Consider the following 26170-nt stretch of genomic DNA (forward strand, 5'->3'; position numbering starts at 1 on the left):
AAACAGTTTATATAAAATTCTTCTGAGTGGAAACATCGGCTGCTGCGCTAGTTGTGGTAGTAACTTTTGTAATAACTTTTTATCTCGACAACAAGCTGATAATTTACCTTATTGTCTCGGCTTTTCTCACAGTTACCATTCACAGTGTAAAGCACATCAGCGAATGCTGCAGTCCTAGTACCCTGATCAGTGTTCACAGTCCGAGAGATGAGTGGACCACATCCTTCTCCGTACCAGTCCATGCTCACATTTCATCTCAGAGAGCAGCTGTGAGTTGTTAACAGGCTGCCGAAATGCCAGTTGGGCCGCCCGATGCTACTACTGACTGACGGTAGCACAAACAAACAAAAATTCTTGACTCCTGCTTAATAATCAACGCATAAAATGGCTGCATAATCAAGCAACTTTTCTCTAAGAGAGCTCACGTGTAAATTGTCAGAAATAATCAGAGACATTATTCAAATTAAGTGAAAGAACTGTAGACGTCAGTAGCAGCTGTGTATGTTTACGCTGCCAAAACAACAGTAATCATCTTTAAACTCTCAATAGGGACATAATGTCACGATCTACAGTCTCTGGAGCAGTTCTGCTGTCGTTAAGCTCCGGATGACAACTACACAGATCAAACATGAACACCTCTCAATGGCCGTCCTAACATACATTTTTAAGATGCAATCTCATCGTGTAACTAATGGTGGGCGTTGCTACAAAACATAATGGCCATCAAAAAAATGGCTCTGAGCACTACGGGACTTAACTTCTGAGGCCATCAGTCCCCTAGAACTTAGAACTACTTAAACCTAACTAACCTAAGGACATCATACACACCCATGCCCGAGGCAGGATTCGAACCTGTGACCTAGCGGTCGCACGGTTCCAGACTATAGCGCCTAGAACCGCTCGGCCACCCCGGCCGGCATAATGGCCATCCTTTCAGACCGAAATGTGGGAGATCCCACTTCTGACTCCAGACGTGCCAGTGTACACCACCCATAGTCAAGGGAAACAACATGTAGGCATCCTTAGATAGGGTTCAATTAGAAGACTTAAGTTTTTCACGGACCGTAAGGAAGTTTGTCCCTATACAAGTAACAGTTGGGTGCCCCCAGAATGGCTTTCAAAGCCACCAGCAAGCCATGGCGGATCATTAGAAATGTAAATTTGCCCATTTAAGACCCAGGTGCGCAAGGTATTTAGCAAGGAGACACGGCATAGCTAGGTGGGTGCCACTGCAATAGAGAACAGGCGGCCTAAGGCTGACGGCGGCGACCTGCACTCAACACGTCATTCATCCCCCACAATGATTCTGTTGAGGGGAGATTCGTTATCAGTTCAACGAAACAAACAATTTATGCGGAGGCAACGATGTTACTTGGAACGATCGCCCTAAAGAACTGTTATTGAACAATAAAACATATAAGAAAAATTCGAGATGATTATTAGACTGGCTGGGCGACCTGTACAGAATTTTGTAGACCAGTAAGACACCCGACATGATCAATAACATTTGTTGAAAAATTTACACACTGTAATACTATCAGAGATGGAGATGTGAAGAACTTGCAAGACCATTTGAACAGAATGGGTAGTGTATTGAAAATAACAGGTAAAACATGGACAGTGGAGTGTAGCCCGCAGTTCGTGGTCGTGCGGTAGCGTTCTCGCTTCCCACGCCCGGATTCCCGGGTTCGATTCCCGGCGGGGTCAGGGATTTTCTCTGCCTCATGATGGCTGGGTGTTGTGTGATGTCCTTAGGTTAGTTAGGTTTAAGTAGTTCTAGGTTCTAGGGGACTGATGACCATAGATGTTAAGTCCCATAGTGCTCAGAGCCATTTTTGAGTGGAGTGTAGTCGAATTAAATTAGACGAGCTTAATGTAATCAGATTAGCAAATGATACTTTAAAATAGGCGAGTTCTGCTATTTAGGTAGTGAAATAACTGACGATGGCTGAAAAAGGCGCCGCTCCGAGTGGCCGCGCGGTTAGAGGCGCCATGACACGAATCGGGCGGCCACTCCCGCCGGAGGTTCGAGTCCTCTCTCGGGCATGGGTGTGTGTGTGTTGTCTTCAGCGTAAGTTACTTTAAGTAGTGTGTAAGTCTAGGGACCGATGACCTCAGCAGTTTGGTCCCATAGGAATTCACATACATTTGAACATTTTTTGCTGAAACAGGCAGGATATAAAATGCAGTATGGCAATAGCAAACTAGCTTTTCTGAAAAAGAGAAATACGTTAACATCTGTCACAAATACAACAAGGGAAACTCCCCATCGAACCCCCTTCAGATTTAGTTGTAAGATGGCCAATTGGATAGCTCGTCAAAAACTGTACACAGATCAAGCATGGAAACAGGAAGAAGATATAAATGTGAAAAAAGAAAAACACTCGAAACATTGAACGATACAAGTTCAAGAGGTGCAACATCGAGCGAGTGTGCGTAGCTGCGGCGCCGTGGTTATATGATCACGTGTTGAGAGCTCCCGCGGGCCCAGCTTATTTTTTTTCTTTTTCACGAAATTATGAACTGTCCGTCCGGTCATTGACATGTCTGTTCGCTATATTCAAATTTGTGTCTGTGTCGTGGTGTAACGACGGTTCACAACAGCGATGTGTGAGGAAGGGATCTACAGACGTACGTACCTCCTGTTTGTTCTACACAGGTACCACATGTTATGACTCTTGCGTTCGGTTTTGGAAGTTTGGACTCTTGATTTGCTTTGTTTAATATACTTCATATCCGATTATTTGTTGTTTTGATTTCTGTGAGAGGTCTATACGACATCTCTCACTATTCATCACATTAACTTGCGACGGTAATACACTCTTACCACATGACTCATATCCTATAACCAACGTACAGTATGACAACTGCCAAGACTACAGCAGGAGAAGAGACACGTCAGTGACAGGACGGAAAGCTCATAATTTTGTGAAAAAAAGTAGTACGAGGGATATTTACTCAACTACGACGCCGTGATAGTTTTAATGCATGATAGTTGTGAAGCACACCTTGAGCTTAGATCGTCCACTTTCTTTGTTTTGCTTCTTTTTTCACAGTTCAGTACACCTTCTTCCTGTTTTCATGCATGATCTGTGTTCAGTTTTTGAAGGGCTGTCCACTGAGCCATATTACCACTAAATCTGAGAGGAGCGCGATGGGAGTTTCCCTTGCATTTCTTTTACGTCCTTCCTAAAATTATTTGTCTACATTACAGCCTAATATGGTATCCAAACGTGAGCGATAAGCAGTACAGACAACAAGAGAAAAGAAACTTCTTAAATGTGATGCTCCAGAAGAAAGCTGAATGTTAGATAGGTAGACTGGACAACTAATGAAGACACACTTAACCTTCTAAGATGTTTAATTTTCGCATGCACTCAAGATGTTTGGGTCAAAAAGACGCAGTTCTTTTCTGTTACTGATAGGTGCACTTTTCCACAACAGTGTATTGAAATCAGATAGTTTAGCGCATTAATCATTCAAACTGCATTACAGAATAGTACAACAATACAATAATCGAATATTACACTGATACTTGTATTGATTTTACTACCCTATGCCTAACTTTTACTGACAGTTTTTAGACGTGTATGTAAGATGTTTCTTGCAAGGTAGAGATATTACGTAAGTGATACAATCCCAACACGTTTGTTACTTGCATTTAGGGGAAACTGCCCTTTCCACCAGTATATCTCTAGTAAACCAGCAAAGTATGGCATCACGTTTTAGGTACTTAGTGACAATGAAACAAGTCACATACGAAATATTCAGCCAGATACCTGGAAATGACCAGGAGCACCCCTGAAAGGACCAATGGTTTTACACGTAGCACACGTAACTTCAGTTTTTCCACAGGGATGGTATTTCCCTCTCATCTTACTCCTAGGATCATTTTCCTCCGATGTGGCGGATGCAAATTCGAAGGATGTTCTTGTCTCTGCAGCTTCCCTTGCAGCATTTCCTCTTGGAAAATGCCCTCGTCTCTTCATTCCACATCAATTAACTCCTCCCCAAGAGTTTCTATGAACAATCTTATTCGCTGCAGTGTGTTTGTTTTCCACTGGGGGTAAACTGCCTTGAACACCACATTAAGAGCTATACACAGGCATGTCAATGATTTCTGATAACACAAAAATAGGTCATTTGTCTTCTTCTTTACTGTATGATACAAAACCATCTTGTCAGTGTGCCCACAGCTTCTTTCGTAGCACTGTAGTCTAACATAATCTCAGGTTTCTTTCGTTGCCATCACTGACTTTTGCATGATGATGCAGAATGCTTTCCAGAATAAAATTTGTTTTTCGTTGGTATGTATGATACAAGTGTTGTGCCCTTTGTGTAAGCAGAGGTTAATGTATAATTAGGAACCCCCTGGTCTGCAGTAGTTTTGGTGGGAGGGAAGGCTTATTTTTTCACAAAATTTAGGCCGTGATATTTCTCTTCCTCCGCATTTGTCGCAGCTCATAGAAGGTGAAAAAATCGTCGCAGGTAATGTTACACCCTTTCAAGCTGTAAGACGGGTCAGTTATAAACTTTAAACATTGGTTCTTCTCAGGGGTGTTCCTGGTCATTTCCAGGTATATGGCTGAAGATTTCGTATGTGACTTGTTTCATTGTCACCAAGTACCTAAAACTTGATTCCATTATTTGCTGGTTTACTAGACATACAGTGGTGGAAAGGGCAGTTTCCCCTGAATGCAAGAAACAAACGTGTTGGGATTGTATCACTTACGTAATATCTCTACCCATTCATTTCATACACCCCTTACAGATGTAAACTTATCTTGTTCATGTCTTCGTAATCTTGTATCACAGTCATCAAATTAAATAACCGTTGGTATCTTTCTGAACGTTTCTAGTGACTCTGTTGCTCCGAAAATTGGACGACCGTTGTATTCGTCCCACAAATTTTCTGTAGACTCATTAGGTAATATTATACTCCAGCTAATAACAACAGATCTATGTAAGCATCTACGCCAGAACATTTAATGTTTTCGACTTATCTCCATTATCCACTATCCATTAGAATGGCCGAGTATAATGTTTTCAATGGCCGAGTATAATGTTTTCATGGAGGAAGGAACAGTTTGAAAGATGAGTATTCAGCTGCACTGTAGAAAGTGACATACTTTGCTGGTCTTGAGTCAAGTGAGCTATATTATATGCTACATCCCGCCTCAGTTGAAGCAGGGGTTCTGTCTTCCATTCGACTGATCTATCCTTTGAAATCAGAACTGCACTGCTTACCATTTGCTGTTCTGGTGTATCATCTGTCTTCTGGTGAAGAGCTACATTCCGAAATATGATCCGCAGTCTCGAAAACTATTTCATCACTACAAGATATGTTTGGTAGTGAGTTTGCTGTTTCATCATCTTGCAAAAGGGCCATTATCTTAATTTAAAAAAAAACACTTACGACACATATCAATTGTAAAGGTATAAAAGATGTGACCTGCGTGGAAATGAATCTCTTTATAAATTTATTTCATTACAACAGAAAACAATGACCTTTCCTCCTTTCCACAGACACAGACACTCCACTGTCCAAAACGACAATGTCATTACACCCGTCTTACTGCAAGCATACAAGTTCCTGACAAATTCAATACTATCAGAACCTGCTGTAGCAATGAAGGTTAAAATTTGCTGTAACAACGGAGACTAAAATACGGAGTGCTAGAAAGACCCGAACAGCTTGAGGAGTACTACTTCTGTGAATGGTAAACTAAAAGCTCCAATGTAGTTTTTCCTGCTAGAATAGGTGACAGGTAAAGTCACTGAAGGGAATTCATTAAAACCAAATATTTTCAAAATGATAGACCTTCAAGAGTCCTTGTGGTTCAAAATAGCCCCGAACTTCTTACGAAGTTTAATCGAATCTGGGGCAGAGAAATGTCTCTCATAAGAATGGATAGGTTGATAGGACAAATGCTGAGGTTGTTGTTGTTGTGGTCTTCAGTCCACAGACTGGTTTGATGCAGCTCTCCATGCTACTCTATCCTGTGCAAGCTTCTTCATCTCCCAGTACCTACTGCATCCTACATCCTTCTGAATCTGCTTAGTGTATTCATCTCTTGGTCTCCCTCTACGATTTTTACCCTCCACGCTGCCCTCCAATACTAAATTGGTGATTCCTTGATGCCTCAGAACATGTCCTACTAACTGATCCCTTCTTCTAGTCAAGTTGTGCCACAAACTTCTCTTCTCCCCAATCCTATTCAATACCTCCTCATTAGTTATGTGATCTACCCATCTATTCTTCAGCATTCTTCTGTAGCACTAAATTTCGAAAGCTTCTATTCTCTTCTTGTCGAAACTATTTATCGCCCATGTTTCACTTGCATACATGACTACACTCCATACAAATACTTTCAGAAATGACTTCCTGACACTTAAATCAATTATCAATGTTAACAAATTTCTCTTCTTCAGAAACGCTTTCCTTGCCATTGCCAGTCTACATTTTATATCCTCTCTACTTCGACCATCATCAGTTATTTTGCTCACCAAATAGCAAAACTCCTTTACTACTTTAAGTGTCTCATTTCCTAATCTAATTTTCACAGTATCACCCAACTTAATTCGACTACATTCCATTATCCTCATTTTGCTTTTGTTGCTGTTCATCTCGTATCCTTCTTTCAAGACACTGCCCATTCCGTTCAACTGCTCTTCCAAGTCCTTTGCTGTCTCTGACAGAATTACAATGTCATCAGCGAATCTATAAGTTTTTATTTCTTCTCCATGGATTTTAATACCTACTCCGAATTTTTCTTTTGTTTCCTTTACTGCTGGTCCAATATACAGATTGAGTAACATCGGGGAAAGGCTACAAAAATGGTTCAAATGGCTCTGAGCACTATGGGACTCAACTGCTGTGGTCATAAGTCCCCTAGAACTTAGAACTACTTAAACCTAACTAACCTAAAGACATCACACACATCCATGCCCGAGGCAGAATTTGAACCTGCGACCGTAGCGGTCGCGCGGTTCCAGACTGTAGCGCCCAGAACCGCTCGGCCGCTCTGGCCGGCGGGAAAGGCTACAACCCTGTCTCACTCCCTTCCCAACCACTGACTGTATTACACGTTACTATACAAATAGAAATAAGACATGAGATCACTTGAAGCTGAGGTATTAAGTAGGTAAGGGTGGGAGCGTGTTGGGGTAAAGTAAGAGTCAGAGCCTGACTGCAGTAAGCACGTTCAAGAGGATACAGGTTGCGGTAGTTATGTAGAGATGAAGGGACGTGCACAGAACAGACTAGCTTGGAAAACTGAATGAAACCGGTCTCCGGAGTGAAGAGCACCGACAATAGGAACAATGACAAAAAGTTTCGTACGCGCCTGTAAGTGGGCCGTAGGATGCCTGTTGGCTTACTTGACGATATACGTTCACTGGGGCCAGGTGTGACTCCAGTGTGTTTGTGTGGAGCGGTCGGCTCCGGCCACTCTGTCAGACTGTCTCTGACCGCGCTGGGGGCCTGTGGTGTTGCAGGCGCAAGCAGGACGAGGTGCAGGTCCTGGAGGAGACGATCCGTGCGCGCAGCGAGCAGCAGAAGAAGGCGGGCGTCGAGCTGGACGCCACGTGCCACATCTGCCTCAAGACCAAGTTCGCCGACGGCGTGGGGCACATGTGCAACTACTGCAACATCCGCTGCTGCGCGCGCTGCGGCGGCAAGGTCACGCTGCGCTCCAACAAGGTGCGTCCTCCACTCTCACCTTCTGTCCACCATCTGTTATAGACGCTATGCTGTTGTTACGGCCGCAAGATAATTAACGCTCGAAATATTCATTCGCGAAATGTTTATTGTTTTATTCTCGTGCAAGAATGAAAACCGGAGTGCTACAATACTCACTCCAGTAAGGTGCGTCTCTACTGCTCTCTCAGCTGATTGAGTGATTCAACTAACGTTAACCCTCGACTCACGTCTTTTTTCCAACTTCTATTACAGCTTTTGTTGTACAATTATTGTCTGAAGATAATTAATGCGCTAAGTTTTGACTTTGGAATTTCTATTTTATTTTATTTTATTTATTTTTTTTTTCAAAGGGCTGCAGTCACGAATGGTCCTTAAATGTCAATCAGCCAATGTCTTCTCTGAAATACGTCCAGATAATGGTGCTGACTCCGTGAAATATATCTGACGCGACTTATACAAGTATACCTAGGGGGGCACTGTTGCTGGTATAGCCCCGAACGGCAGGAACATTTTTTATAGTATGTATATAAGTTACATAAAACAAACCACTCACTTTTTTTGGAATAATTACGTTTTATTCCATGAACTGGTTTTCGAACCTTTACAGGTTCATCAACAGATGGTTTCTGGAGGTTACATCATTATTTATAGCATAATTCTGGGTGTTGGCTCTGTGACAAGAAGATGGAACACGCTTTAATGTAGCCCCATATCTATTGTTTATCTGTCGATATGGATGTAAATTAGTTTTTTCAGGCTACCTTCCATTCGGAAAGTGGATGCACTCAGCAACTGTATGTGAGTTACAAATTATAGAGTGCAGCAATCAGTCGTCCTTTTTAGATTTTATTATGCAAATCCAGATTTCCGCTAGTAGCTAGCCATTCTCAATGCGGTATTTTTTATTTTCAATGCATGTAAGTCCCTGTTGTTCGGGCGTCAGTCACAGTTCTTTGAATAGTTTTTTACTTACTGCGACAGTATGGCCGGCTTTTTTCCGTCAATGTCCATCTGTCTGTTTCCATTTTGATGGCTAGTTGGTATATCACTACACACGCTTTTACACTACGTATATTTTACACTGACAGAGAAATTTTGACAGCATTCAGCACGTGTTGTACAACTGTTGCTTGTAACAAACATTTTGACCAGAGTCTCTGCAGATAGATGCAGTTTGTTCTTTTTTACAGGTATTAATGTCAGTAAAAGGGCAAATATTTTAATCAGACTTGCGATAACATGAGAGCACAAAATAAAATAAGTAAATAAATGGATTACTGCAAGAATAAACTTCAAGTGATCTCATGTCTTATTTCTATTTGTATATTAACGTGTAATACAGTCAGTTTATACCAAATATTTTACTCAAGACTGGCATTAAAATCAGTTCCCAGGAGTCAATAATACAGAGTTATTATATTTGCAATGATATACAGTTGTTTGTATCACTAAGACCTTTACATTTAAATTTAAATTTTATATAATAACAAATCTGTCAGAGCGTAAATTAATATAGATAGTGTAAAGGTGTGTGAAGTGATATACCAACTGGCCATCAAAATGGAAGCGAACAGATGGACACTGACGGAAAAAACCGCCCGTACTGTCGCAGTAAGTAAAAAACTAAATTTACATCCATATCATCAGATAAACAATAGTAATGGCGATACATTAAAGCGTGTTCCATCCTCTCGTCACAGAGCCAGCACCCAGCATTATGCTGTAAATCTGAAGATGAACCTGAAAAGGTTCGAAAACCAGTTCACGAAATAAAACATAATTATTCACAAAAGCGACGGGTTGGAGTTTTATGTAGCTTATTTACATTCAATTAACAGTCACGGGTTCTAAAATATCTGCAATGGATAAGCTTAATTTTTTACAGTGTTGCCGTCAGAGTGCACTCGTGCGATATCAGACAGCCTGTGCTTGTAGGCGGAGAAGCCAGCCACTATACACCCATGCTCATAAATTACGGATAATTGCAGAATGTGATGCCACACAACGTGGCACTACACAAAACTGGCGCTAATAGCATAGGCACATAGAGAACACACACGACTCAGATCTGTAAGTCCACGGTATTGGTGATAACTTGAGAAAACCATCCTGAAACACATGTGCTACAAAAGGTTACTGTTTCATGTACCCCGACATAAATATGGGATATCATTACCATGCACACGTACACAGGCCCCACAACGGGTTGGCATACTCTGGATCAGGTGGTCGAGCAGCTGCTGGGGTATAGCCTCCCATTCTTGCACCAGTGCCTGTCGGAGCTCCTGAAATGTCCTAGGGGTTCGAAGACGTGCAGCAATAGACGTGCAGCAAAACGTCGACAGAGAGCATCCCAGACATGTTCGATGAGGTTTAGGTCTGGAGAACGGGCAGGCCACTCCATTCGCCTGATATCTTCTGTTTCAAGGTACTCCTCCAAGATGGCAGCTCGGTGGGGTCGGACGTTATCATCCATCAGGAGGAAGGTGGGACCCACTGCACCACTGAAAAGGAGGACATGCTGGTGCAAAATGACGTCCCGATACACCTGACCTGTTACAATTGCTCTATCAAGGACATGCAGGGATGTACGTGCACCAATCATAATCCAACCCCACATCATCAAACCACGACTTCCATACAGGTCCCTTTCAAGGACATTAAGGGGTTGGTATTTGGTTTCTGGTTCACGCCAGATGAAAACCCGGCGAGAATCACTGTTCAGACTATACCTGGACTCGTCCGTGAACATAACCTGGGACCACTGTTCCAATGACCTTGTACTGTGTTCTTGACACCAGGCTTTACGGGCTATCCTGCGGCCAGGGGTCAGTGGAATGCACCTTGCAGGTCTCCGAGCGAATAAACCATGTCTGTTCAGTCTTCTGTAGACAGTATGTCTAGAGACAACTGTTCCAGTGGCTGCAGTAAGGTCCCGAGCAAGGCTACCTGCAGTACTCAGTGGCGTCTGCGGGCACTGATGGTGAGATATGGGTCTTCTTGTGGTGTTGTACACTGTGTACGTCCCGTACTGTAGCGCCTGGACACTTTTCCTGTCTGCTGGAATCGTTGTCATAATCGTGAGATCACACTTTGTGGCACACGGAGGGCCCGTGCTACAACGTGCTGTGTTTGACCAGCCTCCAGTCGTCCTAGTATTCTACCCCTCTTAAAGTCATTAATATCTGTTCTTTGAGTCATTTTCAAAACACAGTCACCATTAGCACGTCTGTAAACGTCTTCACACTTACTCGCTGCACCGTACTCTGACATGGACCAACCCACCTCTGCGTTATGTGGACTGCTGCCAGCATTCGACTTAAAATACTCAGAAAAAAAAAGACGGAAAACCTCTGTCTGGAAATTAGGACGGGAATTAGAACCTGGCTCCGCCAGAATCTTAGCAACGTGTCTTAAGCGATCCTGAGGTCATAATTCTGTAGTGCAAGTGTGTATTCCAAGAGCGTTCAGAATATCACAACAAAGCGCCAAGGTGATAATTATCAAGGTAGTTTGTAAGTATCTCCTTTCAATAATAAGAGTAAAGGAAGGCTGATTAGAGTTTAATATAACATTGACTTAAGAGTGGAAGCTTCGATTTGATGGAATGAGAATGCTGCAAAGTACTGCCCGATACAGAAGTCAGTGTGATATGCACGTCACGCTTTTTGTTTCTTTTTTTTTTCTTTTGTAAATTCTGTAAGTCTGAAGGCTATTTTCGTCTTGTGAGGTCGGTGAGCTTATTTGAACGATAATTCTAATTGCGCGCTGTTTAGAATAGCACATATTCATGTTCGTTTGGAAACATCGATCTTTGAACTCCAGAATATTTTGTTTTTAGAAAGGCAAACTATTTGCCTCACTATCTTCATTATATGCACTAGCTAGGACGAACAAGATTAGCAGAAGAAATTAATTGTGGCATCGTTGAAGTAATTGTCCAGCATCGACCTCACGTGATTATGGTAATTATGGAAAACGTAAAAAAGGATGATTGAACGGGGACGTGAACCCCGCTTCTCCCATTGCGTCACCTCACTCAGCAATGGTGCAACAGAAGACAGCATTGTTTTCCGTATAAAACCTACTGGTGGGTTGAAATAGCGGGTACCATAATATCACAATATTGAAATTCTGAAGCACTTCGGTCACAGAGAAATCTATTTTATTGAACAATAAGTTGGTTAGCAGAAATCAGTCTTATTATGATATTATGGTATCCAATATTCCAACTCACCAGTAGGTTTTACGTGAATGTGACACTACCTTTTTTATTTCTTATCTCTAACTGGTTTTTTCGGTTTGAGTAATGTTTTAGTGTCATTTTAAGTTTTACTACTTGACAGGTTTAAAAAATTTACACTTTGTAAATTTCTTTTTACTGGTACTAATTTTGTGTTTTTGGACCTATTTTTTTAATATTACTGCACTAAATTCAATTTCAATAATTCACGGTTCCACCTAATACGCTTTTTGTAAGCACATTGGCTAGCCAAGGCCATCTGCCTTTAATGTCTGGTAATACGACCATTTAATCTTGCTTCACGGCTCTGTTTTTGTGTGGCCGGCTGACGTATCCTGTTCTCGACCGCATTAACTGCTGTTTCCAGATGTACACAACGCTCTATGCTGTGTACACCGAAACGCGATTGGCTCTGTGTTACGTTCTGTAGTGCCTTTATTCATCCCATGACCATAGGACGATGGTTCGTTGTAAAATTTTATCTTAATATCATATGTGGGCATTAATGGACGAATCCTGGTTTTCCACATTTATTTTTACGCCAATCTGATGATGCCTCAAAAGGGCGAAATGAGTGATTTCCTGAAAATGAAAAAGATTGTACAACCATGACTGTCTTATTTCAAGAAATTCATAACCCGTTGTTGTACCAGGCGCCCAGTATGGAATGGAATCATTTTACAAAAAAATGACTAAAATATAAGCAGGCTGTTTACGCAACAATCAAAGTGACAGAGATACATGAGACTATTTTTATACAGTCATCAAATCTTTGCAACCAGTGGCTGGATTTTTCTACCAACCGTTGAATTGGACGACAATAGAAACCCGCCCGTTGGTCACGGGGCCATTCGAGAACCGCTGTGTGAACGTCCTCATCGCTGGAAAATCCCTTTCCCTCGAGGTATTCTTGCAGGTTGCCGAAAAAGATGGAGAGCACATGGTGCAAGACTGGACGTCCCAATGAGCGTTATCCGCCTCTGTGCGGCCGCGGTCAAATTGCCAGCACTATTTCGCTACGGCTGGACGCAACATTGCACTTGGTCTATATATCACCACAATTTCACAATGAGAATTATACTAATACCTTCAGCCGCTAACGGGCGTTGATATGTATCAACGGGGACAGGTGAAAATGTGTGCCCCGACCGGGACTCGAAACCGGGATCTCCTACTTACATGCCAGACGCTCTATCCATCTGAGCCACCGAGGGCACAGAGGATAGAGCGACTGCAGGGACTATCTCGCGCACGCCTCCCGCGAGACTCACATTCTCACCTTACATGTCCACACACTACATTCGTAGTGTCCCACCCCAGCACACTCATTACTCGTGGAAATGTTCAAAAGAATAGACACCATATCCATATAAGTATATATTTCACCGTGAACATGTGTACTATTTAGACCTTTTGCCCACAGGAATCTTACTGTCCCGCATACTCCAACTTTGGATACTTACTCAGTTGCAGGGCCAATTCAAGCACACACGGCGACTCTCCTGTTATCCGTAACGCAGTACCACTGTGTCTGCAGGAAACCTCTTCCGGCAATGCCCCACTCTTGTTGCGCAATGGTCTTAGCGTGGGAAGACGTGCGTCACTTACTTTCTTAAGTCCTTACGTTTCTGGCCGTCAGGCCAATCGCCACTAACCGGTAGAGAGAACCCGATGCCATTGATACAGGATCAATTCTGTGTGATTTTTCTCCACCTTCGTACATCACCGATCTGCGACGAGATGGGGAGGCGACGCTATATTGTTGCTCGTAATGGCCGCCTAAACACCAGATTAATTGTTCTAATATCGTTGCGCACCGATTGGATTTACACACTCTTCCTACATAGATCTACATATACGACTTTAGCCTGGAACTCTCAATTAAGTGTCTGGCAGAGTGTTCATCTAACAATCTTCGAGCTATTTCCGAGCGGTTCTAGGAGCTTCAGTTCGGAACCGCGCTGCTGCTACGGTCGCAGGTTCGAATCCTGCCTCGGGCATGGACGTGTGTGATGTCCTTAGGTTAGTTAGGTTTAAGTAGTTCTTAGTCTAGGGGACTGATGGCCTCAGATGTTAAGTCCCATAGTGCTCAGAGCCATTTGAGCTATTTCTCTACCGTTCCACTCTCGAACAGCGCGCGGGTAAAACGAGCAATTAAACATTTCCGTGAGAGATGTGATTTCTCTTGTTTTATTATGATTAGTATTTCTCTCTCGTAGGTGGGCGCCAACAGAATATTTTCGGGTTCGGAGGAGAAAGTTAATGATGGAAATTTCATGAGAATATACTGCCGCAGCGAAATAGGCCTTTGTTTCGATGACTGCCACCCCAATTCGCATATCAAATCTGTGGCACTCTCTCCTCTATTTCCCTGTAATTCAGAACGAGCTGCCACTCTTTGAACTTTTTCGATGTCTTCCGTCAGTCCTATGTATTGCGGATACCATACCAAGCAGCAGTAGTCCAGAAGAGGACGAACAAGAGTATTGTAGGTACTGTCTTTTGTAGACTGTCTGCATTTTCCTAACGCCTGCCAATAAATGGCAGTCTTTAGTTAGTTTTCTTAGTAGCGTTATCATTGTGATTCTTCCAAGTTAATTTATTCGTAATTGTAATCCATAAGTAATTAGCCAAATTCGCAAGGCTTTAGATTCGTCTGGTTTATCGTGTAACCGAAATTTGAAGGACTCATTTTAGTATTCATGAGGATGGCCTCACACTTTTCATTATTTAGGGTCAATTGGCACTTTTCGCACCCTACTCGATATCTTGTCTAAATCAATTGGTTTCGATCATCTGATGATTTCACATGACGTAAATGACAGTTTCATCTGTAAACAATCTAAGAGGGCAGCTCCAGATTGTTTCCTAAATCGTTAACACAGATTAGGAACAGAGGGCCTACAACACCTCCCTGAGTAATGCGAGATATTACTTCTGTTTTACTCTATGACTTTCCGTCAATTACTACGAACTGTGACCTTTCTGAAAGGAAATCACGAACCTAGTAGCACAACTGAGAAGACACTCCGTAGGCAGGCAGTTTTTCCTAGCTATCCCCAAAATAATGTGGCAAGCAGCTCTATTGTATTGGTATCTAGATACCTGCGAGCCATAATGTGTTGACTGCCGGAGACCACTATGAAACATATTTCAATGTTTTGTCTGTAGCGACAGCGACTGAGCATTGGATTGACGTCGCTATGTTATACGCCTCTGGCCGTAAAGCGACAATGCGAGCACGGTGTAGGCTCGGAATAACTCTTCTGCACCTATTGACAGGCTGAACACTCTGCAGATGCCGCATCGTCCCTTTCACAATTGGAGACACGGCGTACTCCCCTGAACTGCCCTGGGAATGCAGATGTACTTCTACTTGCACTACACAGTTCCGAGCACCAGTATTGACAAAATGGTTTCAGATTTTAAGAAATTCAAACTGAGAAAATCGTGAGAGTGTTGCAAAGCCCCTCGGATGGGCTGCTCTGGGACTGCAGCAGAGGCGCCTGCTGGGAGAGGAGCGAGAGGGTGCGAGGAGGCGGCTGGCCATGCGGCTGTGTCTGCCGGGTCGATAGCCGGCCTGCCTGCGCCCGCCCGCCCGGTTCCGGCTTACCGACCCCAATCGCCAGATACTTCCTCCCTGCCCGTTCCCACCGTCAACCGTACACTTCGACGTCTCTGCCGCACGCCTGCCCCTACTTGCTGCGATCCGCAGTAGTATTCTGTTTAGCTAATTCTTTCGTCTGATGACGTGGCAGTCGCTTATTGTCATTTCTCAACCGGCTCAAATGCCTGGATCCACATTCTGATAAATAGGTTATACACAGAGCTGCAAAAAATTTGTAGATTCATCTGTACCACTCTCGCGAGACACAAATACAGGAACAAGCAAAATTTGTAACTTTTTCATTATTCGTCCACTTATTTGCAATTTTCGGATTTCATATGCCTCTGTCTTACGGTTTGGAGAGATATAGGTAATAATGAATAAACCCAAGCGACCGATCGAGGTAGTGCAGTGGTTAGCACGCTCCACTCGAATACAAGAGGACGACGGTTAAAAAATCGCTCTGAGCACTATAGGACTTAACTTCTGAGGTCATCAGTCCCCTAGAACTTAGAACTACTAAAACCTAACTAACCTAAGGACATCACACACATCCATGCCCGAGGCAGGGTCCGAACCTGCGACCGTAGTGGTCGCGCCGTTCCAGACTGTAGCGCCTAGAACCGCTCGGCCAACGCGGTCGGCGACGGCGGTTCAAATTCCCCGTCCAGCCATGCGTATTTTCGTTTTCCCTGATTTCCCTAAATTGCTTAAGGCAAATAGCGGGAGGGTTCTTCTAAAAGGCAAGGACGAATCCCTTCCCCATCCTTTCGTAATCTGCCCTTGTACCCCGTCTCTAATGACCTCATTGTCGACGGGACGTTAAACGTAACCTTCTCTCCTTTTTGAATCCCACCGCACCTGACAAAACGGCAGCCGCACAAGGATTAATGTCTTTAAACATATTTCGTGAGCTACCATGGCCCAGCTTTTTGAATGACGTTCCATCTTTACTTATAAAAGTACTCAATAAAACTGAAGAATAACTTAAATGCATCTATGTTCCGTGTGAAACCAGTTCATGTATGAACAATCTATGTAGGCCTACCAAACACTTCAGAATACGTTCAGCGTGCATTCAACTTTAGTAACAGACCCTGTCTTACTAAAATAGTTTTGAAACTTTTATAATTGTTTGGCCTCTAACAAACCTGCTTCTGCTATTTCGAGGCATCCAGCTTCAGGATGGTACGTCTGCAGCTCTATATTATTGAGGAAGACTTGATAGATTTTTGTTTTGTCCGTATCAGTTGCGTGAATATACAGTTTATCGCTGCAGTGGTTACCGGTTTCGGGCTGAGAGTGGAGGAGCCAGCCCGAAGCCAGTATTCACTGTAGCGATAAATTCTATATTCATGCAACTGTCTCGGATAAAATAAAAATTACTGTAATCTGATTTTCCCTTTTTCTCACTTGTCTAACTTGAGGAGATCTTGAGTTCAATGTTATTTTCCAAAGATCTATGCAAAAGCGAAGAATCGTTTGATTTCCTTTTCCTCTCCGAAGTTACCCCACAAAAGACATTTTATTCACAGTACTGTGCACAGGGAACAACAATACGTGGAATTCGTGCGTAGTTGTATCTTGTGGATGGTGTAATTTATGGCCTGTAAAATATAATGTCCTTGGTAATTGAAACCTGCAACACTTAATGCATCTTAAAATTTAAAGGTATCTACACAGCGTTTCAGCATTTTATTTATCCTTCTATTTTATTTCACTTGCACCAGTTCATATTTACATAGAAGGTTAAGGGTCATGATCAGATTGTAACATCTCTGCGAAATCAAGTCCGTTAGAGATGAACCAGTAAGGTTAACTTGGAGAAGGAACGGAAGTGCTCGTTTAAACAATTGTTCCAGCATTAACGTCAAGTGATTTACGAAAACTGGAAAACTTAAACGATTGTGGCCAATCACGTACTTTGACTTCACTGATCCTGCGCACGAATCTATTGTATTTGCTGTTCCGTCACTTCGCTAGCTGCGGGTGCTCGAATCGTTTCCTGCCAAGTGCTCAGCTAACGAAGTACATCTAACTTTAGTGTTGAGATTAATCAGTTCTTCCCACGTTCCCTTACTCACATCATGCAAGCTTCCAAAAATACACCAAGTTTTGTTGCAAACATATAAGATAAACAGACCATCAGCAGTAATATTTAATAAATATTCAGATGACAAAACTTATTGAGGTTACGGGATCTAGCGCCTGACTATGTATCACCATGCACCATGAAAACGGAGTTTAGTAATATCTAATTTATCTTATAATTTTTTTCGCTTGAATTCCATGGTATAATGACAAAGTTCAAGTATGTTCATTATATCTGGAACACTCACTTAGGTTTGGCAGCGATGGGGTAAGCAATCGATCACATACAACGTATACACAGATATGCGACTGACTCCAAGATAACTGACTAACAGATCAGAGTTCACGGCGAATGCTCGAGGCAAACGAAAGTAATATGGGATATTCTCCAAGGAAGCATCTGCTGCATAAATGAGGAGAACAGATATCCGAGTAAGTGTTCAAGAGACTAAGACCGAAGAACTTAGGGCACTTAGCTAGTCATATACACGGTCGTTTTTCCCTCCCTCAATATGCGAATGGACTAGAGCAAAAATGCATAAGGACCGCTGATATTCTTAATACGGTACAAGTAAGCGATTTACAAGCTAGGACCAGCAACACTACCAGAGTCCTCACATAGGAATCTGCTGTCTACATAATATGGTAGTATAAAGGTTCAGAAGGATTTTCACAAAATTTTGACTTGATCTAAATATACCAGCTCTCTTTAAATGTGAATACACATCTGATCAACAATATCCCGACACCCAACGCAGAACTGACCACTATAAGTCGCGAGAGGCGACGCTGCTAGTACAAAAGAGGGCGGGGGATACTGTGTCGAAAGTGGGTAGCTTGATGCTGAATAATCGGTTAAAAGAAGTGTAAATGTTGTCGCAGGTATATCAGTGTTATTTAAACCTCTTTAATATTCTCTTCCATAAAATGACTCAGTCCTCTTGTAGTTGTCTGCATGACCTCCATACCTCGCTTTGCTGGCCTCATTCATCGTCATGAAGTTAATCCTGGACTGAATTATTTTACGTGTTTAAACCTTCCGAGATTTTTTGCTATTGGTACTGAAAATATTTTGCTTCCTCGATTCTTGTGGAGGAAGAAAACGTATCAATGTGGCTTAGTGTACGTGTACAGATAAATGTTGGAAAATAATCAATTAAACTACACGAAAAGTGGCGTAGCGACTGCTGCTACATACATGTTTTCCAAGCATAGGCGGACGTATTCATAATTTCTTAGCCTGAAGTCTGTCGGAAATTTCAGTCGAGTAAAAACCTTTCCCCTCTTTTCTTTTCTTCCCGGGTCTTGACATCAAATTTGGAAGTTATAGGTTATTATACTCGGTTGTAGCACCCTTAAAACAAAAGATTAAAGAAATTCTTCCAATACAACTATGGCATACAGCAAACCAGTGCTTAACAGTATTGGTTAAAAACAGTCTTTGTTGCAATTTTTGATTTTTTATTTTTCAACTACGCGTTTCACCTTATTTAGGCATCTTCAGGTTGATGCCTAAATAAGGTGAAACGCGTAGTTGAAAAATAAAAAACTAAAAATTGCAACAAAGACTGTTTTTAACCAATACAAAAGATTAAAACGTTTATCTCAGAATTCAATCTACTGAATCCTACAAAGACTTAACATACACATGTCGTCTTCTCCCTGACACTGGAAATACATTTTCTGACTACCACCTACAAACCGGCCAGCTGATCGCTGTTGACGTCGCCTCCTCATGAGCACGACATTCAAACAGCAAAAGTGACACTGCCATTGATACACTTCGAGCCAATGATAGAACACGATCAGTTTCGTTTGCTGTCTCCTCTCACATGCATACGTGGCTAGAACAGCTTAAATTGTGCTAAAGCAATATCGTGATTTTTCCTATTAGACTTGTGGTCATTATTAATACAAACACAAGAACCTATGATCAATGTCTGAGCAAATAAGTAAATAAATGTCGTATTGTTGCCAACTTACCTTTCTATTTCACACTACTTCGGCGTCATGAGCGTTATTTTTGAAGTTTATTTAATCACGCAGCTTCACATTGGCTTAATGAGGTTGAATGGATCCCTTTCCAGATCATTACACGACGGAAAGTCCAGGCGCGGTTACGGGAAATCCAACTAGCAAACCCCGCATCCGTACTCAGTAACGATAACAACTGTATCATGTAGAAGGGCAACGTTGGAGCGAAAGCTGTTGAAATTAATGAGACTGTAATAGTACAACAAACGAAAACCTGACGGCTCGTAGCAAACTGGTTAATCTGTCTGACCAATTATTTTATTTAACGAAAGTCACAAGGAAATAATTTATGACAATGTCGAACCACGTAATGGAATTTATTATTCATAAAAAATCACAAAAATTTACATTTACTGGAAGTCAGAGCCAAATTTTTCAAGTAATCTGAGTGGAAAAGGAAAATAGCAAAAAATGTGACACAGGCCGTCAGCCTAGACCAACCATTATGGCAAATATGATGTCGTAGAAACACACATATTTTAACCAGATGATAACTGCGGATAATTTGGGGGTTTGGTAAGGGGTTCTTCACGTTAACGAAATTAAACATTTTAAAAAACTTGAAAATATCGGACCACGTTGAGAAGATAGTGGTCGTCACCGGCCACGCAAATGTAACTACGGAATGCAGAGTGTACAATGAATCCACAATTCACGAAAAATTATTTTATGAGCAATACTGAAAAATAGCGGCATGTTCTACATCAAACCTAGAGAAACGCTTAGAGATTAAGTACTGATACATCATTATTTTAGTTTTTCTTATTTGCTTCTTATTAAGCTTCTTCCTAGTGATGACACTGGATTAAGTGGAAGCTGCTTCCGACTTTTCTTTAGCACAGTAAACGTTCGTAAAACCCCTCGAAGAGTAAATGAATCTATTAAGTAACTGTAGAGAACGACAGCAATGAGTACCTGGTCGGTAAAGACAAAACACCGCTGCCCAGCGGTGTTCTCTGAACTTTCATACTCGGCAAACGTTTCACTGGGTTACACCAAAAGCCTAGAAACACATTTAAAATAATAATTCTTCCAGATAGGCGAATTAATTTTTTAAACTAGCTGTTTAGGATTGGATAACAATCTTTATATTAATTTGTTACCGTATTAGGCTGGCATTTTACACTCACAGTGTCATCATAGTTGTCACTGAAGTACCCACTGAAAAGGTCAGTAACTATATCAAGAGCTTTCCTCAGCTATATGGCCTGGGCGTGGGAAGAGTATTTGCAAACTTGTGTGATTACGTGTGCCCCCCCCCCCCGCGCCAAAGGGTAATACAGTCATGACCATACTGCATCCATTCTGATTCGAAAAGTGAAAGATGCTCTATGGGACTCTAAGATCCGCTGCTACTTTATTGAAAACATGATTCTTCATCTTACGAAAGACTAAACGTAAAAATGCTGCTGAGATAAATGGTTTTACAAATAAATGTACGTAAAACGCGAGCAGGCTTCCTAAATTTCCGAAAGACGTACAGCACTATTCCACATTCTGACCCGATAACACCGTACAGTCTCGTGACAACTGTTCTCACTAATTATGTACAGCGCCTACATTCCTGTCAAGTCTTTATGCAATATTGCAGCAGGAACATCCAGCTTCTCGTAGTTATGTTGCACGACCTCGTCCAACCCAGTGAAGTGTTGATAACGTCGTCTTTGTCTCCTTAAAGACATTGATGACTAACATCAGCTCATCGCGTCCAGTCTCAAAGATAACTAACCCTCACGACCGTTACGGTGTGTATTTAAATCAAACGTGATTAACATCCTTACTGTGGCGCTACACTGTCTTTCAGATGTAATAAAACGTCTGCCAATTTTCGTTTATGTCTTAATTTTGCACTGTATATACAGCATGAAGAATTTGTCAAGCAGAACACCAATACACTCATGCTGTTATCTATCTTCAGTTTCTTCGCTGAATGATGTAACTATTTGCAGAACGGCGGCGAAAATATTTTTGTTGGGACAGTGAGTAAATGTGACAAGTTGTACTATAAGTACAAATGTCCAGGGACTGTTTCCAACAGGGTGATTTATTAATGTGAAAAATATCGAGTTGTACCGTGATTCCAAGTTCACATTGAACTGTAGGTCCCCTTATAACTGGCTGGGTAAGTCAGCCCAGAGGTCGGAGAAAGGCAACGACATACCACCTCCAACAGGACCACGGCTACTGAAGCACTGTGGTATTCAAAGCAACCGTCTGCTCAATAACGAGCTCTATCTCTTACTATGCTTAATAGATTTCCTTAAATGTAAATACACTAATTAAAGGAAAGAAATGACAGGCTAGTATGAGATCTCGCTAAACAGCCACATACTTTAAATGTCTAGTGGTAGCGCTACGAAGCATTATGAGATGGAAAAAAATTGTGTAATCAATAGCAGGGATGCAAAATTGCAGGCTCAAATTTGTTGAAAAAAAAACCTGAGAAATATAAGTGAAATTCGTCACGAAAATTACGCACAAGACTTAGCTGTTATCTATACTAGGGGACGCTTGTCGCAAGACGTGCGTAAATGAGTGACGCGCTGTTAAAACATAGCCCACGCAAAAGTGTAACGGAGACTCTCAGGAAACCTGGATGGAAAAAGCCGGGGAAGAGGCGACTCTGGCGACATCCTGCTCTGTGTAAATTTAAATATCCGTAGCGGGCAGATGTGACTTACTGGTGAGAGCTGCCTGCTGCCTATGACAATGGTGATGCTTAAACGCGGAACATGTTAGACGTACATGTACACATATCTCTTATGCAAAATGAATTTTGTTTGTTCCCAAGGAACTGTAAGTTCGACATTTAATGAAGAGAGCTGAACAGATCTGTTTGTTAGCACTCGCTTGCTAATTAGCTAATTCAAACTCAATTGCCGAACAGCGGGAGATGGAAATAGCTCTGTGATTGATAGTTAATCAAATAATGCGTACACATACGAGAAGCACACCTCACAGAAGACAGAATTTTACTGCGTGCTAAATTTATACACTCCAGGCGCGTATACCTGTTACATGAGATTGTCTAGTGTCGTGCTAATTACCATGCACAAAAATGTACTTTCGGCTGCCTTTCGCTGCGAATTATTCTTCAACCTATTTCTTGCAACAGCAAAAACCGCTTTGTATTATTAAGCGCTAATGGGATTTTTTAGAGATACTGTAAAATTAATAAGTGGTTGCTAATATCGATAGTTTCTGTTAGACGGAACGATAGGAGCAGTCCTGTACTGAAACAGTTCTTTATTCATATCACACTGTTAACGCTGTGACAGACCAGACGTATTTGACGTGGTATGTTGGTTGCAAAAGCAGTTTTGTCCGTAGATAGACGTCTAAGTACAATGAAGCTGGTATTTTTATTGGCAGAACTGTATAGGCTGAATCACTATATAGCCTACATCTATATCTATATTTTCTGCAAGCAATCTTACGGTGTGCGCTGGAGGATACTTGTACCTCTGTCTTCTACCCCCTTCCCTATTCCGCTCACCAACTGTACGACTGTCGATAAAGCTTCGTATGAACTCTAATTTCTCTAATTTCACGTCATTGGTCAGTTCGAGAACCGTATGTGGTAGGGAGTATTATATTACCCTCTCTTCTTGGAACGTAAGCTCTCGAAATTGCTACCGTAAACCGCTTCGTGATGCACAACGCCTCTCTTGCAGCGTCTGCCGCTGGAGGCTGACAAGCACCTCTGTAACACTCCCAAGCCGAGCACTCCATCTCTTGACGAAACGTGCCGCTCTTCGTTGGGTCTTCCCGGTTTCCTCTTTTAAGCAAACTTGACAAGGGTCTCAGAGTAATCAACAATACACACGAATCGATCTATAGATAACTAAAAACTACTGGAAAGCTGCTCACTTCATCTGCAAAATTGTTCATATATACAGCTAGCAGTGGTCTTTACTTTCCTTGCGTGTAGCACTTGCTGTACAGAGAAACATTCAGGACTCCGTCCGTAAATTAATACCTAGTAAGACTTCATTCGTACCTCTCTCCATGTTATTTTGTTCCGAGATAATGAGCAATGTTGCACCCGAATAATATGCCTACTCACTTCTCGTATCGGGAACAGTTTTGTATTACAGTTCAAGGGAAGTTATTATATTTGAGCTCTGAATGTGTCGAAGAATCCTTCCGATACCGACATCAAGCATATTGTCCACAAATTACGAGTAGTGTTCTTTGATGTTTCGTACAGAAAGCAACCATCCGTAGTCCTTCCCATTCACTTGCGACATCTGTACTCCTTCCCATTCACTTGCGGCCGTAGGCTACCAAGAAATCTATGATTAGTTTCATTTTTGAAAGAGGTTAATTCTAAAGGTCACAGCAAACGGAACACGTACCGAGAAGTACCTGCACTGACGTACTGGATTTGCAGCTCTCGATCTGCGCAGCTCTGCGCGTTTCATGTGCCGGCGAAATTCTCGTGCGTCAGTGCTTATCCCCACCCACCCGGCCAGTTGACAGATAATGCGTTGACGCAAGTGAGCTAAGCAAAATTTATGAAGCCGGGACAGCTTCATATTAGATTACGTACTGTTCACAGAAACGTTGACAGTTTATATTCCACCCCGCAATTTCATGCCAAACGTTCGTTCTACTTTATTATGATATTTAGTGTCCGAGAACTTACTTTAGTTCCTCCTGCATTAATAAAAAAAAGCAAGATTATAACGTACTCGCAAATAATACGTATTTATATATCAAGAAGGGCTTGAAAAATTTTATACAACTTCTGACACAAACTAACAAGTATCTTCATCTTTTTGTATTTCCCAATCTGTATCTTGGAAAAAAAGATAAACCTAAACACACTATATACTTCTTGGATCTGACATTTTACGCACAATGTGGTAAGGTTATTAGCAATCACGAGGCTCGAGTACAAAATGCAAAAACGTTTACCACAAATTTGCACTTGTTCCTTTTATAAAATCAGCATTATTGGTAGAAATCGCGTAGTTCAGCTTACACAAGTGTGACAGTATTTGTGGAAATTTGCATTCGTTCCTTATAGTGCATAGTAAAACTTGTCCCTCACATATTCCTGTTTTGTCCTAGTCGTTTTCTTTATATATACTCCCTACATCCAAAATCTTCCAGAATTTATTCTGCATATTCTAGGCTTGTTTTATCCCCACAGTTTTTCTCCTTTTACTGCTCCTCCCAGTGCCAAGTTAAATACTCCTGGCTACCGGCGCATATGTAACTCCAGCACACTTCTATTCTTTCCAGCAGATTTTCATTTTTTACTTTATCCATTCAATTAACTTTTAACAATCTTCTGTAGCTCCACATTTCATAAGCCTTTTGTTTCTTTTCCTCAAGTGTTTCAGGTTCTCCTATGCGACACTGGTTCCACGTGTATATATTCAGGAACTTTTCCCTCGGTTCCATTTCAGAATTTGATACCGGTAAAAATCATTTTATTGGAGAAAACTTTCTTCATGCGTGCCAATCTATGTATGGCCCTTTTCTTGATTTCGCCATCTTCTGTACTCTTCCTTCCTATGGAAGAGAATCCGTCCAGTTCTATTATTACTTAACCAAATCGATGCTCTCCTATCTGTTTTCTAAGTTTTAGTCTTAGCATAGTTAATTCTTAATCCACAATTTATCGTAAATATTTTGTCTGTCCCATTCAGAATTACTTCTAAACTAGCTTAACTTTCTTCTTCAAGAACTAAGTCCCCCGTGAACCTTAGCAATCATATATAATCACCTTGTAGTTTCATTCTTTTGCTGAAATTATTTTTTATTGGCTGTTCAACTTAAAATTTCCACAACCGTGGCAGTAAAATGAATCCCTGCCTTACAAATTGTTAATATAAACTTGTGTTACTCATTTTTATATGTTCATTAATGACCATCTGTTGTCGGCGGATATTTTAGCTTAATTGTGTACATGCATATGTAGATCTTTAAGCCAAGATATTAGGAAGTATAATAGTCAGCAAAAGCTGCAGCTACAGTCTTAAAACGAGGACCAGGCTAAAACACTTTTTATAGTTGGTGAATCACATAACGTAGTGGCAGGTTACTGAAACAAAAAGAGACGATGCTGGACGTACACTTGTCGCATATTTGTAAGAGGTATGCAGCGTCCAGGACGTCGAACAGGTTCACACTAAATCAGGAAAAAATAGATGCCAGATTGAGTCGAGGAAAAGGACCCTTCGCCCCCTATTTACCAATAGTGTCTGGCTACCACCTCCGAAATTGTAAGCATATCTCGTATCTTCAGTCTGCTGGACATACCTGCAGTACACTGGATGAGTTGCACACCCACAGATTACTGACATAATTTCGATTTACGAAACCGTTAGTCAGATGCCAAACGAAGTCTTAAATATTTCGGGGAGTTAAACAGAACCAAGGAAAGTGTCGTATATCGGAGAACGTTCACAGGACAGATAATAGTTCTGATGGACTCTAAAGCATTTCGGTCGGATGGTTCAAATGGCTCTGAGCACTATGG

General features: G+C 41.7%; 1 protein-coding gene across 1 annotated transcript in view; it reads left to right on the forward strand.

The window, feature by feature from the left end:
* Nucleotides 1–26170, forward strand: part of LOC126237003 (regulating synaptic membrane exocytosis protein 2) — a 1236422-nt gene that overhangs the window by 122422 nt on the left and 1087830 nt on the right. Inside the window, exon 2 of the mRNA XM_049946727.1 lies at nt 7498–7702. Coding sequence (XP_049802684.1) covers nt 7498–7702 — 205 coding nt within the window. The remainder of the gene's footprint in view (nt 1–7497; nt 7703–26170) is intronic.

Source organism: Schistocerca nitens, chromosome 2, assembly GCF_023898315.1.
Source record: "Schistocerca nitens isolate TAMUIC-IGC-003100 chromosome 2, iqSchNite1.1, whole genome shotgun sequence".
Lineage (NCBI taxonomy): Eukaryota > Metazoa > Arthropoda > Insecta > Orthoptera > Acrididae > Schistocerca > Schistocerca nitens.